The sequence below is a fragment of the Schistocerca americana genome, chromosome 3, assembly GCF_021461395.2.
Source record: "Schistocerca americana isolate TAMUIC-IGC-003095 chromosome 3, iqSchAmer2.1, whole genome shotgun sequence".
Taxonomy (NCBI): domain Eukaryota; kingdom Metazoa; phylum Arthropoda; class Insecta; order Orthoptera; family Acrididae; genus Schistocerca; species Schistocerca americana.
The window spans coordinates 207,414,280-207,431,060 of record NC_060121.1 but is presented as its reverse complement, the minus strand read 5'-3'; the positions used below and the strand labels follow the sequence as shown (position 1 = coordinate 207,431,060).

The 16,781-nt window shown below is 37.1% G+C and overlaps 1 protein-coding gene across 2 annotated transcripts in view; it reads right to left on the bottom strand.

Annotated features, from left to right (window-relative positions):
* LOC124607359 (cyclin-dependent kinase 12) overlaps window positions 1–16,781 on the bottom strand; it is a 146,425-nt gene that overhangs the window by 29,404 nt on the left and 100,240 nt on the right. The window contains exon 14 of one of the 2 annotated variants that reach the window (XM_047139666.1): window positions 12,435–13,181. The exons of the other annotated variant lie outside the window; for it this stretch is intronic. Coding sequence (XP_046995622.1) covers window positions 13,153–13,181 — 29 coding nt within the window. The 3' untranslated portion in view covers window positions 12,435–13,152. Of the gene's footprint in view, window positions 1–12,434; window positions 13,182–16,781 lie in introns of those variants that run through there. 2 annotated transcript variants of the gene reach the window in all.

The window sequence follows — 16,781 nt, the reverse complement described above, 5'->3', positions numbered from 1 at the left end:
AGCACCGACCCTTGGGGAACGCCCCACTTAACAGTGCCCCATTGGGACTGAACATCACTACCACTCTCAATATTGCGGAGAATTACCCTCTGCTTTCTGTTCTTAAAGTAAGAGGCGAACCAATTGTAAGCTACTCCCCTTACTCCATAACGGTCCAACTTCTGTAGCAATATTTTGTGGTCAACACAGTCAAAAGCCTTCGTTAAATCAAAGAAAACACCTAGCGTTCACAATCTTTTATTTAATCCGTCCAAAACCTCACAGAGAAAAGAGAATATAGCATTTTCAGTTGTTAAACCATTTCTAAAACCAAACTGAACATTTGACAGCAAATTATGTGAATTTAAATGCTCCAGTAACCTTGTATATACAACCTTCTCGATAACTTTAGCAAACACCAATGGCATAGAAATAGGTCTAAAATTGTCAACATTATCAATGTCTCCCTTTTTATAAAGTGGCTTCACTACCGAGTACTTTAATCGGTCAGGAAACCGACCACTCCTAAAGGAAAAGTTACAGATATGGCTGAGAACTGGGCTAACATACATAGAACAATACTTCAGTATTCTGCTAGATACCCCGTCATATCCATGCGAGTTCTTGGTCTTTAGTGATTTAATTATTAACTCAATCTCCCTCTTGACAGTATCATGGAGGAGCATTTCAGGTAACAGTCTCGGAACACTTTTTTCTAAGAGCGCTATATGATTCCCATGTTGGGACTAGGTTTCTATTTAGTTCACCTGCTATATTCAGAAAGTGATTATTAAATACTGTACATATATGCGACCTATCAGTAACACGGACATTCCCACTACGAACTGATTCTATATCCTCGACCTGTCTCCGCAGACCAGCAACTTCCTTTACGACTAACCATATGGTTTTAATTTTATCCTGAGACTTAGCTATTCTATCTGCATACCACATACTTTTTGCCTTCCTAATAACATTTTTAAGCACCTTACAATACTGTTTGTAATGGGCTGCTGCATTTAGATTTTGACTGTTTCTAATGTTTTGATATAATTGCCACTTTGTTCTACAAGATATTCTTATCCCTCTAGTCAGCCACCCAGGCTGCCTGTTTGTGCTAGTACCCTGTTTTAAACGTTCTAACGGAAAGCAACTTTCAAAGAGCATGAGAAAAGCATTATATTTATCGTCTACTGTATCAGCGCTATAAACATCTTGCCACTCTTGTTCCTTTATAAGGTTTACAAAGGTCTCTACAGCAACTGGATCAGCTTTCCTGAACAGCTGATGACTATATTTCACACGTGTTGCAGCACAAAAATCTTTTAAAGTTAAAATTTGTGCATCATGATCTGAAAGGCCATTCACCTTTTTGCTAACAGAATGCCCTTCTAATGAGGAATGAACAAAAATGTTGTCTATGGTTGTTCTACTGTTCCCTTGCATTCTCGTTGGAAAAAATACGGTTTGCATAAGATTATATGAATTAAAGAGGTCTACCAGCATCCTCTTCCTTGCACAATCACTTATACAATTAATATTGAAGTCACCACATATAACTAACTTTTTGTATTTCCTATAAAGTGAACCAAGAACCTCCTCTAGCTTTAGCAAAAATGTTGTGAAATCGTAGTCTGGGGATCTATAAATAACAACAGTTAGAAGTTTAGCTCCGTTAAATTTAACCACACCTGCACAACATTCAAACACCTTTTCAGTGCAGTACTTTGAAACATCAATTGACTCAAATGGGATGCCGTTTTTCACATACATGGCTACTCCCCCACACCGCAAAGAGCTCCTCGAAAAGCTGCCAGCCAACCTGTATCCTGGAAAAGGAACCCTCTGAATTATCTCCTTATTTAAGAAGTGTTCAGATATACTTTCCAACATTTTAGTGCCTACAATAAAATAAGATTTGTACAACTGGGAAAAATATGGATCAGGTTGAGCTAAGCCATTTCTTTAGGTTTGGTAACAGAAAGTAATCCATTGGAGGCAAATCTGGCAAGTATAGTGAATTTGGAAGTACTTCAAATTAATTTTGTGTAGTTATGCAGCAATAATTCAAAATTTGAGTATGGCTGTACCATTGTGATGCACGAGAACTTTCATCATTTCAAGGTATAAGTGTTTGGCACAAACAGCATGCTTCAACTTGTGCACTATACTCCTATCATTACCACCCATAGTCTGTGAATTCAAACCACAAGAATACTAGCAAGCAAACTATGACTTTTGCTCCAGATGGTACTCCTATTGCTTTCTTTAGCCACTTTCTCTTTTTGTTATTAATCATTTTGATTGTTCCTTCATCTCTAAAACATATGATGTTGAACCCACATTTTGTCCGTTGCTATAGAATATCAGAGAATCTCTGAAATTAGTTTTAAACTAGTCTAAACGTGCCTGAGTAATGTTTATTCAATGTCCTGTTGGTAATCACAAAAGAGTCCATAAGTGTCAATTTTTTGTAAATCTTTAGTAGCACATGTTTTTGGGCAAGTTGCATGCTGATCACATACATTGACTATACAACTGCACTTTAACATTGGCCCAACCATTGAAAAAACAAAGCTGGTGGGAGAATCTTTAATGCTAAATCTAATTCGTCTTCTGCTTACATTGGGGTTAAACACCTTAAAAAAAGCACCTGATCAGAGTCTTGAGTCAATTTTATCAATGTCTCATGACAGTCTTAAGATTTCAATGTCTGGACAGTTGTCACATGTAAGGAATTAAACCTAGTTTTCAGAAACTTCACAGCATATCATTTTTGTGTTAGGCCAGAATGTTCAGAATTTCCCTTGCATCTCAGATTCAATCTATGCGGGGCACAATAATTAACAAATGTTTTGCCAGACATAATGGTTATGCTGGAAAATGCAAGTAATGGTGTCCTATGTCAGTATTTCTTCCTGTGGAATAAGGTCTGTCAGAGACAGTTTACATTAAGCTTCTATTTGTATCTGATTTTACGTACCTAGCTAACATGTGTTACTTACTTCTGTTTTAGGAAACTCCTCATACAAAGATACCTTGATGCACGTCTATAGCACATTAACAAGTATTAATGGCCACATATACAACAGAAAGGATGTTCTACAGTAAGGTATCAATGTAAACATTGGACTACTGGGATGTGGGACGAAATTTAGCAGCATGTGTGTATCGTACTTACTTTCCATATTGTTCTTGTGGCTTTCAGTCCAAGGACTGGTTTTGTGCAACTCTTCGAATAAATCTATTCTGCATAAGCCTCTTCATCTATGCACAATTACTGTGGCTTACATCCATTTAAACCTGCCTACCACAGTCAAACCTTTGTCTCCCTCTACAATTTTTACTACCCCCCTATTATCCACAAACTTCTTTTGTTAGCCCTTTAACAACTGCAGAAGTGCCTGTATCATTACTGCCTATTGCATCTACCCATACTATGTAGCGTACATTTGGGATTCTACCTTGGGCAGGGTTACATGAACAACCTGCCTCACCCAGTGCTGAATATTTCTGGAGTGCTTTGTACGATGTCTCCTCCTGTCACTCTAAAATTCGTCACCACTGAGATGAATGTTACTCCAGGTGTGAAAAATCAGTTTTTTGCTTTTAAGCTGCTCTGAAAATTTATGGTTGTTACAAATCCATATACATATAAAGGAATATTTTCCTTCAGTACTTTCTGATCCAGTTTTGGTGGCCCATTCGAAAAGTTACATGTCACTTTCAGTATACATAGTATACATCAGTAGTTTAGTATGCCATCATATGTAAATGTTCATAATACGTACTGTACTGTATGTATTCCTCAATCTAATAAATGAAGAAATAATGAATTTAGTTTAGTGGATGCTTTTAGATCACACATCACTGGTTACTTTCCACTAGTGTACAGACTATGCTGGTTTGTTGCACATGAGGGATAAAGTGGATAAAGGCCATCAATGGCAGAGTTTCATAACTTTTAACCTAACTGTAGAACCCAGTTTCTGTTGCCCGTGTACAAACTATGAAATCTAAGGCATTGCTAGTGTGACTGTCACACAGCAAAAGCATTTTCATTCCAAACATCAAACATTTTTATGGAATGACTTATTTGAAAGATAAACGTCCTTTGGATGACAAAAGGCTTTGGCCATTGCAGAGCTTCTGATGTGGATTAAATGCACAACAGAATCCCATACGAACTTTACCGACCGTGATCCTGTTTTTAAATAATCAGTCTCTTGTGTTATCGACAGAATTGTCATTGAAATGTAGCTTTCTCAAAAATAAAACAAAATGGTATCTGCACATAATTTCATTGTAAACTGTTCATAGGAACATCTCTGGAGCAATTTTCATTAATTTTAGCATTTTCACAGAATGCATGAGATGACAAATAACAATGAAATAATACATTTCTTCATATCCTATATCTATCTTTGATAGACAATAATGCACTGATTTTGGAGCAGTTTTCTTGATGAACAAATAAAACTGATAGTTTTTTATCGATCACAAATTTCATCATATCCTATGTTAAAATAGCATAAAGAATGACAAAATACTTGGATCACCCCATTGTTGGCACTTGTGTGCTGAAGGTGAATCATCAAATGTGTGGTTAAGTGGACAAAAGCCATTTTATTTCCAGTCAAATTCGTCACTACATTGTGTTTTCTTCGTTGTTGTTGTTGTTGTTGTTGTTGCCGCTGCTGTGGTCTTTGGTCCAAATACTGGTATACTGCAGCTTTTCTTGCTAATCTATACTGTGAAAACTACTACACCTCTGAATAACTACAGCACCTACAGCTGTTTGGACCCACTTACTCTATTCTTCCCTTGGTCTCCTCCCACAATTTTTACTCCCAACACTTTCCTCAAATGTCAATTTCTTAATGGCCCAAAACGTCTCCTATTAACTGACATCTTATTTTAGTCAAGTTGTGCCATAAATACCTTTTCTCCCCAATTCCATTCAGTACCCATTTAATCTTCAGCATTATTCTGTAGCACCACTTTTCAAAGGCTTCTATTCTCTTCTTGTTTCAGCTGCTTATCATCTGTGTTTCACTTCCATACAAGAATACATTCCAGACAAACACCTTCATTAAAGGCTTCTTAACATTTAAACTTATATTTGATGTTAACAAATTTCTCATATTCAGAAATGTTTTTCTTATCATTACTCATCTACATTCTGCCAGTATGCAAGATGTATGAGACAGGCGAAATACCCTGAGACTGCAGGAAGAATGGAATAATTCCAATTCCAAAGAAAGAAGGTGCTGACCTTGGGACCAGTGGCAACTCATAGGTATACATTCTGGGTGTTCAAAATTTTTTTAATACAGACAATAATCAGAATGTGAAATTAATAGCATCTGCTGTCAATTATAATAATAATAATAATAATAATAATAATAATAATAATAATAATAATAACAATAATAAAACCCGTGGAGGCCCGGGAAAAGAATAGGCCTCCAGTATGTTCTGCCAGTCGTAAAAGGCGACGAAAAGAACAAACCACTACTAGGGCTAACCCCCTTTTAGTGTGATTAGTTGGTTCAGGACAGAACTAATGAAGCCTCAGACAAGCACTGTCATAGTCAGGGACGAGGCTTGAACCCTATGCCCGTTCACAATGGTAACGACACTGCTAGCCACACGGAAAATGATTTAAATCCCAATAGAAGTATTTTGCAGGATATGCTTCCTGCAACCACTCTAGAAGGAAAACAAAGACAGAGGATGAGATGGTCAGATGAAGTTAACCGACACTTCATGTTCTGTTATTACCAAGCAACAAACTTAGGAACCAACACAACTGGATACAGATCACAAGTATACACAACATTTATTACCAGAAACCCAGAATTAAAATTTTTAATAGAACAACGACTAGCTGCTCAGATCCGTGTAATAATCAGAAATAACAGGATACCCCAGTCGGAATTAGAAAACATCAAACAACTAATACTGGAACAAAATAATGTGCAATCAGAAGAAGAAGAAAATACAGTAATGGACTCAAACATCCCAGAGCAAACAAACAAAGAACAACACACATCAGTTAAAAAATCAGAGGAAAACGAAATCTTAAGACAGCCACCAGAACAAGCACAAATAGAACACAGATTGACACACATGTTATATATAGAAGAAAAATTTCAGCTGACATATATAGAATACAAAGACACAAATACAGGCATTAGACCATTCTTGCATAGACCACCAAATAACCCACAAGTCGAAACAACAATAACAACTATCAACACAATAATACACAACAAAATAAATGAAAATACAACTATGGAAGAGTTACAACTACTGGTTTATATAGGAGCACTCACTACACTAAATATACACACTAGGCAGAGATCAGAACCAACCAACACACAGAAGAAACCCACAAAACCAGCATGGCAACACAGGCTACAGATCACAACAATAATAATATACGTCACTTGTCTGGAAAGAGGAAGAATTGTTTTTGTAGGATTTTGTTGTTTTGTATATAATTAAGAACAGTTTATGGCAAGAATGAAATCATGTTTAAGCAAGGAATTAAATCAGGTGATGCTGAGGGGATTACATTAGGAAATGGCTTTTGCTACTTTGGAAGTAAAACAATGATGAGGGTTGAAGTAGAGAGAATATGAAATGCTAAATGTAGACTAACTGTCTTTCTTGGCATTTCACAATCATGTTCAGATTCTTCAGATTCGGAAGAATTATCAATTACATCTCTTGTTCAGACATAAGACTATAGTGCTACAAAAAATGATATAGACAGCTTAGTACTTTATCTATTACGTTATTGCATTCAAGTGCAATTTTGACCTGATCGATCTTATCCAGTTTTAAGAGATTTCAACCCAACTTCTTAAGCTGGAAAATTAGATTGTACTCAAGCCTTTTATGTAACAAATTGTTCTCAGCCTGTGCAAAAGTAATGTCTGTTTTATTAAGCACTCTATAGTAAAACTGATGCTTCACACCATTGTTAACTGCATTGGCACTATTATTGCTGGAATTTTAAAATTTCTTTTCATGTCTAGCCCTAATTTTATCTATGTTGTTATCATTAATACTATCCCAGATACAATCAATTTGAAATTTATAAAGTTCCTTAAAATATTTAAATAAAAACAAATGCAAACAATAGGCTTCACCATTTAAATTGTCTTTCTTTCTATGAAGTTGTACTGTCTTATCAGAAATGACTTGCTGCACTAGTTTCCTTTTGATGGAAGGCTCTTTGTTACACTGCTTCACATCTATGTACAATTTCATGTAATCAGGAATTATGTCTGACTTCAAACACAGTTTATTAAAGTCAATGGTCGTACGTGTTTCTACTATTTTCAGTTTGATGTCCCTATATTCAGAAAGCTTTAGATACCTCGGCAGGCAGGAACTTCAATATTTTGAACGAAGCTATACTTCAGCAATGATTACAGAACAGCAAACAAACAAGACAGCCAACCAGTTGTAATACATTGTGATTTTCAATTAACTTTAACTATGGTTTCAAAGAATTTACACCTGTAATCTCCAGAAGAACAAACCTGCATACAGTGCAACACAATAAATTACAACAAAAAAACCATGGACCAATATTATGTGTCATACAGAAACCACTACCTACAACAGGTGTTGGCCCTTAAAAATCAAGGGCTTGTCACATCAGTAAAATCAATCATATAAAATGCCAGACACGTTAAGAGCTACTCGTTAAGTGAGGGAGAGTGGAGAGCAGAGATACCAGGAAACAAATCCTGAGGCAAAAGTGCCGATGAACATTTATGCTTGGTGGCATAAACAGCCAGTGTGGAAAAAGACAACTAATCTTCACAGAGGTCAAAGGGTGCAGGATGGACCTTTGGGGAGAACTAAATATCTATAAACATCTAGAGTGCAGAGATGGTAATTTACTAAATGATCAGTTGCAGCTCAGCTGTAGACAACTATTTAATGAGTTCAAACCAATGCTGTATTTATATAAAAAAAAAAACACTTAATGACTGCTGGTAGCCTTTGCAAGTAGTCCATTTAATCTACATTTTTCACTATACAGGGACCTATGAGTTTTTGCTCTTTACTGTAATTATGTGTAATAGTGTGCTTATGCACTGGTGTTATTACTTCCTGTACAATGATTTACTATAGGTCATATTAATCTGTTTACTGTCGTTACGCTTGTAATAACTTACTTACGCACAGACATTATTATTTTCGTACAATAATGTACTAATGGTCCTACAAGGGTCTTAATGTGTGCTAGTATATTTTAATATGTATTTATCTTTTTCAACATTTTATTCTACACTCGTTTATTGGCATTGTGTATTTCTTTAATTCTGATAGTAACTTGATGTGCTTATGCTTATTGGCTGGTTATGCTGCCAAACATACATGTTATCGGCACATGTAGCTCATTATTTATTTCCTGGTATCCACACTCTCCATTCTCCCTCAATCAGTACATAGCTCTCAACAGGGTCTGGCATTTTATGTGATTGATTTTACTGATATGACAAGACCTTGATTTTAAGGGCCTTAACTTTTACAAGTACATGTACAGAACATTGCCGACACATTTCATGTGGAAATGTTACATCGCTTTACTGACTGAATGTTTGGTAATGTGAAGTTTGTAAGTACTAGTTTTCCTATGTTGGTATATATCATGTTGTTTGTGACATGCCTAAAATTGTTCGAGATAGTAGCTTTTGTATGTCACATAATATTGGTCCATTATGTTTTCATTGTAATACATGGTGTAATTTCTGAAGAAGACAGGTTTAAATCCATTGAAACCACGGTTAAGGTTAGTCGAAAACCACCATTTTTTTGCAACTGGTTAGCTGTCTTATTCACCTGCTAAACTGCAACATCACAAGATATTCTCTACATTTGTAGGGACACTTCAGTCAGAGACTTCTACAGCTAGGCTAACTTATCACAGAAAAACTCATTTTGTACAATTCTCAATGACAGCATAATTTGCAAATAACAACATCACAAAAAGTATGCTACCTAACACAGCACTGTGTCAGAACATTAAATTACATGAAGTTCCACATGAAACAGTTAAGGAAAAATTTGCACAATGAAACTAGGTTCAAGGAAGGAACATATTGTTGACTTTGAGGTCATTAGAGAGGAATAAAAACTCGGACTTTGTCAAGGATGGGGAAGGAAATTGGCCGCACCTCATCAAAAGAAGAAACCCACCATTCACCTGGGGCAATTTGGGGGGAATCACAGCTAATCTAAATGTGAATGGTCAGACATGGATTTGGATCATTGTTCTCCCAAAAGTGAGTCCACTGTGCTAACCTCTATGTCACCTCACTCAGTAACTATGTTCCATCCAGCAACATGAGAATTTGTTTACTTTATTTTACACTCTCCAGTTCATCTCAGTGTTCTTTTTCTCTTTAGAACAGTGTTTCCTATGTACGGAATTCACACTGCAAGTAACACGGCTCAGTAGTATTACATGAACCATAAAAACAAACCAGCACATATTGAATGTATAATTCAATGCAGTTGTATAACTGTCATAAAGGCACAGCAAAACTGCAGTACTAGGATTGATTACTGATGATGCACAGTGTGTAACAGATTCATGAAGATTCCAAGATGTGTGTGCAACGTTTAAGTTGCTAGTGACACAAAATTGACCCTCATTCTCTGGGATGAAATCAACAACAGCAAGATAACAAATAAAATATTTAAATCTGTAATAATTTGCTCCATTGCATCTGGTTCATGTGATTAACATCATAAAAAAACTAGCAGTCCAGACACTGATATCTCAAAGGAAACTGGAATCATTATATAGGAAGGAAATATTATTTCCATACATGACACAATTCTTGTAAGACCTCACTACAAGCATAAAATAAGAATAGTGATACTACTTAATAATTGTCTCAAAGAATGATGTAGTGATCACCCCCCACCTCTACTCCATGCCAATGTAACAAAAGAAAATAAATAATTACAATTATTGAGCTGCTAGAAAATGGATGGGTCCAATCTCTGCAAAAGTAATTGACTCAGAACCTCACTAATGATTATTACAGAACTACTATCATATGGGGTATCAAATAAAATTTGTGACCAGGCTAAAGTTTTTCATAGGGAAGATGCAGCATATTATCTTTGATAAAAAGCCACTGGCAGAAGCACATCAAATTTCAGGCTGCACACCGAAAGTGTGTTGGAACCCTTGCTGTTTATACTCTACTTTAACATTAACCTCACGCTTTTTACAGATGATGCAGTTATCAATAATGAAATACTGTCTTAAACATCCTGTACTAATACAGATCTTGATAAGACATCAAAGTGGAGTAAAAATTGGCAACTTGTTCTAAATGTTCAAAAATGCACTTCACAAAATACAGAACATAGTATCCTATGAGTACAATATCAATGAGTGACAACTGGAATTAATCAACTCTTGCAAATACACAGGTGTACCAACTAAACAATGGAAAGTACAGGATGGAATAACAACAAAGTTATGAAAAGGATAGATTGCAGCTCAGCTTATAGAGGAGACACAGAGTTGCAGACAGGCACAACAAAAATAATACTAGGCATTTAAGCTTTTGTCCAAAAGGCCTTCTTCTGAGATATTAAACACAAACACACTTAACCAACAAAACTCACACACAATCTTTGTCTTCAGCCACTGTAGCCAGACTACAGACTGAAACTGCACCAGATGGGAGTAGCAATTTGGCATGGGTAGTGGGGTAAGGATAGTACGGCAGGGGAGGGGTAAGGTGTACTGTTACTTTGGAGAACATGCAGAGACATGGAGGGGACAGAGTAGGGCTGCGAGGTGCAGTCAGGAAGTATGGTTTGGAAGAGGGTGGGGAGGAGTGGAAGAGTAACAGGAGAGAAAAAAAGACTGTCAGTGCATTGGCAGAACAGAAGGCTGTGTAGTGTTGGAGAGGGATCAGGGAAGAGGGTAGTATGTGGAGGGCAGGGACTAGCAAAGGATGAGGCAAGAGGAATTGCAGGAATAAAGGACATATTGCAGGAAGTTTTCCTACCTGAAAATGCAATCAATCTATAAAGGAGATGGTTTATAAAACACTCATGCAATCAATCTCAGAATATTACTGGTGTGAGTGGCATCCATAACAACTGGGATTAAAAGCAGGTATTGAACATGAAGAAAGGAAGACAGTGACCGAAGGTTCCAGTGTACTCTTAGATGACTGCAGTCATGCCAACGATCTACACTGGGATCTGCTGTGTGGTACAGGGCTACTATCTGGGCCCATAGCTTGCATCTTCAGCACTGTTTAAGTTAGCATGTGCTCTCTTTATTACACCAATGTAGCTTTCACATTGACAATACATCTGTCACATATGAAGATCAGGGAAAGATGCTCCTTCTATTGATTCAACAATGTCAATCAAACACAACTGCATAAAATACTTGGATTGGAGACTCATACAGATATATGTATAACCAAAATTTAAAAAATAAAAAGATATTGCATATTGTAACTGTGGTAGACAGAATGGCATGTTTAATAAAGGGGTGGAAAACCATACATATTTCTGCATAACAGTCAGGAAAAATGAACATTTAGCTTCTTTAACCTGTCAAACTGTTTAAGCCACTAACTGATTGGAAGCAGCCTATATATGATCACTTGAATAAAATCATTAAAGACAGACAAACAATAGCTATATCATGAATAATTCAGAACACAGAGTATGGCACTTTCCCTTCTATGTAGATGCAACAAGTCACAGTAGGGATGCTAGATTTCAAAGTAGCAAACTGGTTTCACTTGGACAACAATACTGTTGTAACAAGGGGGGAAGGCTAGGGATAACATTGCAATCATTTCATTGTGATTTACACTTACTGTCAGTCAATATTTTGCAGAGAGGATACGTGAGCTCACTGACCACCGAATAGAACTATTTACAGGAGTTTATATTGAGTAAGAGTGAAACTTTCCAGAAAAGAGGTTCTGTGATGGTACAACACAAAATATAGGCCAATGTGAAATTGCACTAACATGCCAACCCAAGCCTTATGTAAGCAATTGACTGTAGCTGTTGACTCATGTAGCTTTCTGTTGGGTCTAGTGGTGACACATATACCTAAATGTGTTTAAATATGTTTTTCTACAAGGAAATGGTATCCATAACGAATAAACTAATGAGAGACATATAATGGTAATAGTTGTAATTATAGTGATAATAGTTACACCAGCAACAGCAATAATGTTTACACTGGTAATCAGATAATGAATACAGATTTAATGTACTTTAATTAGTAGTTTATTTTGTAATAGGTGTATGCAGCAAACACTATTCGAATTAACTGGTCCATTTGATTATATGGCTTTGTGACTTACATAATAGGATAAACTGTAAGAGATAATATATATCGTAAAATAATAATTAACTGACTTTTATTTTTTCATTCTCTGAGCAACCTAGTAAAACTCTTATGAGACACAGTCTCTGTCAGTACAAGTAAAAAATGACATGGGGATAATTCTGAAATAACTGTCAAAAATGGTCTTTGAGATACGTAACTGGTAGAGGTCAAACAAAAATATGTTGCATCAAAGTTAGTCCTTCTTGTCTCAAAGTCATAGTGATACACTCGGCACTGATCTACGGTGACTAAGTAGATAAGGAAGTCATCCGGACGGACCTGACACAGTTACTTTTCCCTTGCTGCCTTGATTCAACAGGATTTCTGAACGGGTGCAAGCAGTTGCAGATACAGAGGGTGGCAAAATTCATCATTTTCAAAAATTCATGTACAATGAAACTGACCTACGAATGATTTTCACTATTGTCCCAACTGTGATACACTGGTCTTCAAGCATCAGGGTCTCCACCTTTCCTGCAATTCTCATTTCTTCATAACAAGATGATGTGCCATTTTGTTCCTTGCCTTTCAGACTTGTTTGATGACAGTGGACGTAAATGTCTACACCATCAAATCACTGTGTCGTATGATGATGTATTGTTGCTGTACGCTCCCATTCACTCAGAATGGATTAATGTGGCACTGTTCCCATTAAAATACAGAAAATGAATTGCCACACGATACTTTGCTTTGTCAATGAGCCACTTTATTTTGATTCCTCTAGCAGTGTGCTATGGTACTGTAGAATGGAAAATTCAATGTGTACCAGGACTGCAGATATGTACTGCAAATAAACAAAACAAAACAAAAAAAAATCAGTTTCATTATTTTATTTTATCAAGAAAAAAAAATTAATACTTTATGACTACCCTCATAGCTTGGTGGTTTTTTTTCTGGGGGGGGGGGGGGGTGACACGGATGCGTGTGCATGTTTTCTACGTCTGAAGCACTCTCAGATAGAGTCCAAGAACCTACTTTACTTTTTAAATGTGCCTGTACATCTCCTATATATGGTGAGTAGATATCCAAACTAACTCATATTGTTATAATTTCAGAGCTTGTTTATATCTTATCCCTAGTTTACAGACTTTGTGATCTGCTTCTCTCCTCTGTTATATCTCCCTGAGAGTGTCCTGAATTGCCATACATCCACAATCATTGTAACGTTTTATTAACATATCGACATGTCAGATATTTCAGGCTTTCAATCAGCATCGATTTTTGATTCTCACTTGACTGGTGTACCAGTGACAAGCCACAAATCTGGAAGGGGTACCTAAGTCTGTCACAGCTGTGACCATTACAATAAAAGCCACAGATGGGAAAACATCAAAACCTTCAGTAGAAGAAATACTAAACTCAATGCTAGAGAGAGGAACGTTTTAATAAGAACTGTTATTACTGCCATGATTACTTTTCTTCATACACTTCTAGATAACACAGTGTCATTGGAAACAGCAAAACCTTAATTGCACAAATGCACTGTCGCAAAAAACTCAGCATTTCTGAATATCTTCTCAACAAGGCAAATGGAAAAAGAAGGTTTTATATGGTTGTTGTTGTTGTTGTGGTCTTCAGTCCTGAGACTAGTTTGATGCAGCTCTCCACACTACTCTATCCTGTGCAAGCCTCTTCATCTCCCAGTACCTACCGCAGCCTACATCCTTCTGAATCTGCTTAGTGTATTCATCTCTTGGTCTCCCTCTACGATTTTTACCCTCCATGCTGTCCTCCAGTACTAAATTGGTGATCCCTTGATGCCTCATAACATGTCCTACCAACCGATCCCTTCTTCTAGTCAAGTTGTGCCACAAACTCCTCTTCTCCCCAATTCTATTCAATACCTCCTCATTAGTTATGTGATCTACCCATCTAATCTTCAGCGTTCTTCTGTAGCACCACATTTCAAAAGCTTCTATTCTCTTCTTGTCTAAACTATTTATCATCCATGTTTCACTTCCACACATGGCTACACTCCATACAAATACTTTCAGAAATGACTTCCTGACACTTAAATCTATACTCGGTGTTAACAAATTTCTCTTCTTCAGAAACACTTTCCTTGCCACTGCCAGTCTCCATTTTATATGGTCTCTACTTCGACCATCATCAGTTATTTTGCTCCCCAAATAGCAAAACTCATTTACTACTTTAAGCGTCTCATTTCCTAATCTAATTCCCGCAGCATCACCCGACTTAATTAGACTACATTCCATTATCCTCATTTTGCTTTTGTTGATGTTCATCTTATACCCTCCTTTCAAGACACTGTCCATTCCGTTCAACTGCTCTTTCAAGTCCTTTGCTGTCTCTGAGGGAATTACAATGTCATCGGTGAACCTTAAAGTTTTTATTTCTTCTCCATGGATTTTAATACCTACTCCGAACTTTTCTTTCGTTTCCTTTACTGCTTTCTCAATATACAGATTGAATAGCATTGGGGGGAGGCTACAACTCTGTCTCACTCACTTCCCAACCACTGCTTCCCTCTCATGTCCCTCGACTCTTATAACTGCCATCTGGTTTCTGTACAAATTGTAAATAGCCGTTCGCTCCCTGTATTTTAACCCTGGCACCTTCAGAATTTGACAGAGAGTATTCCAGTCAACATTGTAAAAAGCTTTCTCTAAGTCAACAAATGCTAGAAATGTAGGTTTGCCTTTCCTTAATCTTTCTTCTAAGATAAGTCGTAGGGTCAGTATTGCCTCACGTGTTCCGACATTTCTATGGAATCCAAACTGATCTTGCCCAAGGTCGGCTTCTACTAGTTTTTCCATTCGTCTGTCAAGAATTCGCGTTAGTATTTTGCAGCTGTGACTTATTAAACTGATAGTTCGGTAATTTTCACATCTGTCAACACCTGCTTTCTTTGGGATTGGAATTATTATATTCTTCTTGAAGTCTGAGGGAATTTCGCCTGTCTCATACATCTTGCTCACCAGATGGTAAAGTTTTGTCAGAACTGGCTCTCCCAAGGCTATCAGTAGTTCTAATGGAATGTTGTCTACTCCCAGGGCCTTGTTTCGACTCAGGTCTTTCAGTGCTCTGTCAAACTCTTCATGCAGTGTCATATCTCCCATTTCATCTTCATTTACCTCCTCTTCCATTTCCATAATATTGTTCTCAAGAACATCGCCCTTGTATAGACCCTCTGTATACTCCTTCCAACTTCCTGCTTTCCCTTCTTTGCTTAGAACTGGGTTTCCATCTGAGCTCTTGATATTCATGCAAGTGATTCTCTTTTCTCCAAAGGTCTCCTGTAGGCAGTATCTATCTTACCCCTCAAAAGATAAGCCTCTACATCCTCACATTTGTCCTCTAGCCATCCCTGCTTAGCCATTTTACACTTCCTGTCGATCTCATTTTTTAGACTTTTGTATTCCTTTTTGCCTGCTTCACTTGCTGCATTTTTGTATTTTCTCCATTCATCAATTAAATTCAGTATCTCTTCTGTTACCCAAGGATTTCTACTAACCCTCGTCTTTTTAGCTACTTGATCCTCTGCTGCCTTCACTGTTTCATTCCTCAAAGCTACCCATTTTTCTTCTACTGTATTTCCTTCCCCCATCCTTGTCAATCGTTCCCTAATGCTCTCCCTGAAAATCTCTACAACCTCTGGTTCTTTCAGTGTATCCAGACCCTATCTCCTCAGTTTCCCACCTTTTTGCAGTTTCTTCAGTTTTAATCTACAGTTCATAACCAATAGATTGTGGTCAGAGTCCACACCTGCCCCTGGAAATGTCTTACAATTTAAAACCTGGTTCCTATATCTCTGTCTTACCATTATATAATCTATCTGCGACCTTCCAGTATCTCCAGGCTTCTTCCATGTATACAACCTTCATTCATGAATATTGAACCAAGTGTTAGCTATGATTAAGTTATGCTCTGTGCAACATTCTACCAGGCGACTTCCTCTTTCATTCCTTACTCCCATTCCGTATTCGCTTACTACGTTTCCTTCTCTTCCTTTTTCTACTATCGAGTTCCAGTCACCCATGACTATTAAATTTTCGTCTTCCTTCAATATCTGAATAATTTCTTTTATCTCATCATACATGTCATCAATCTCTTCGTCATCTGCGGAGCTAGCTGGCATATAAACTTGTACTACTGTGGGCTTCGTATCTATCTTGGCCACAATAATGCGTTCACTATGCTGTTTGTAGTAGCTTACGTGCATTCCTATTTTCCTATTCATTATTAAACATACTCCTGCATTACCCCTATTTGATTTTGTATTTATAACCCTGTATTCACCTGACCAAAAGTCTTGTTCCTCCTGCTACCGAACTTCACTAATTCCCACTATATCTAACTTTAATCTATCCATTTCCCTTTTTAAATTTTCTAACCTACCTGCTCGAATAAGGGATCTGACATT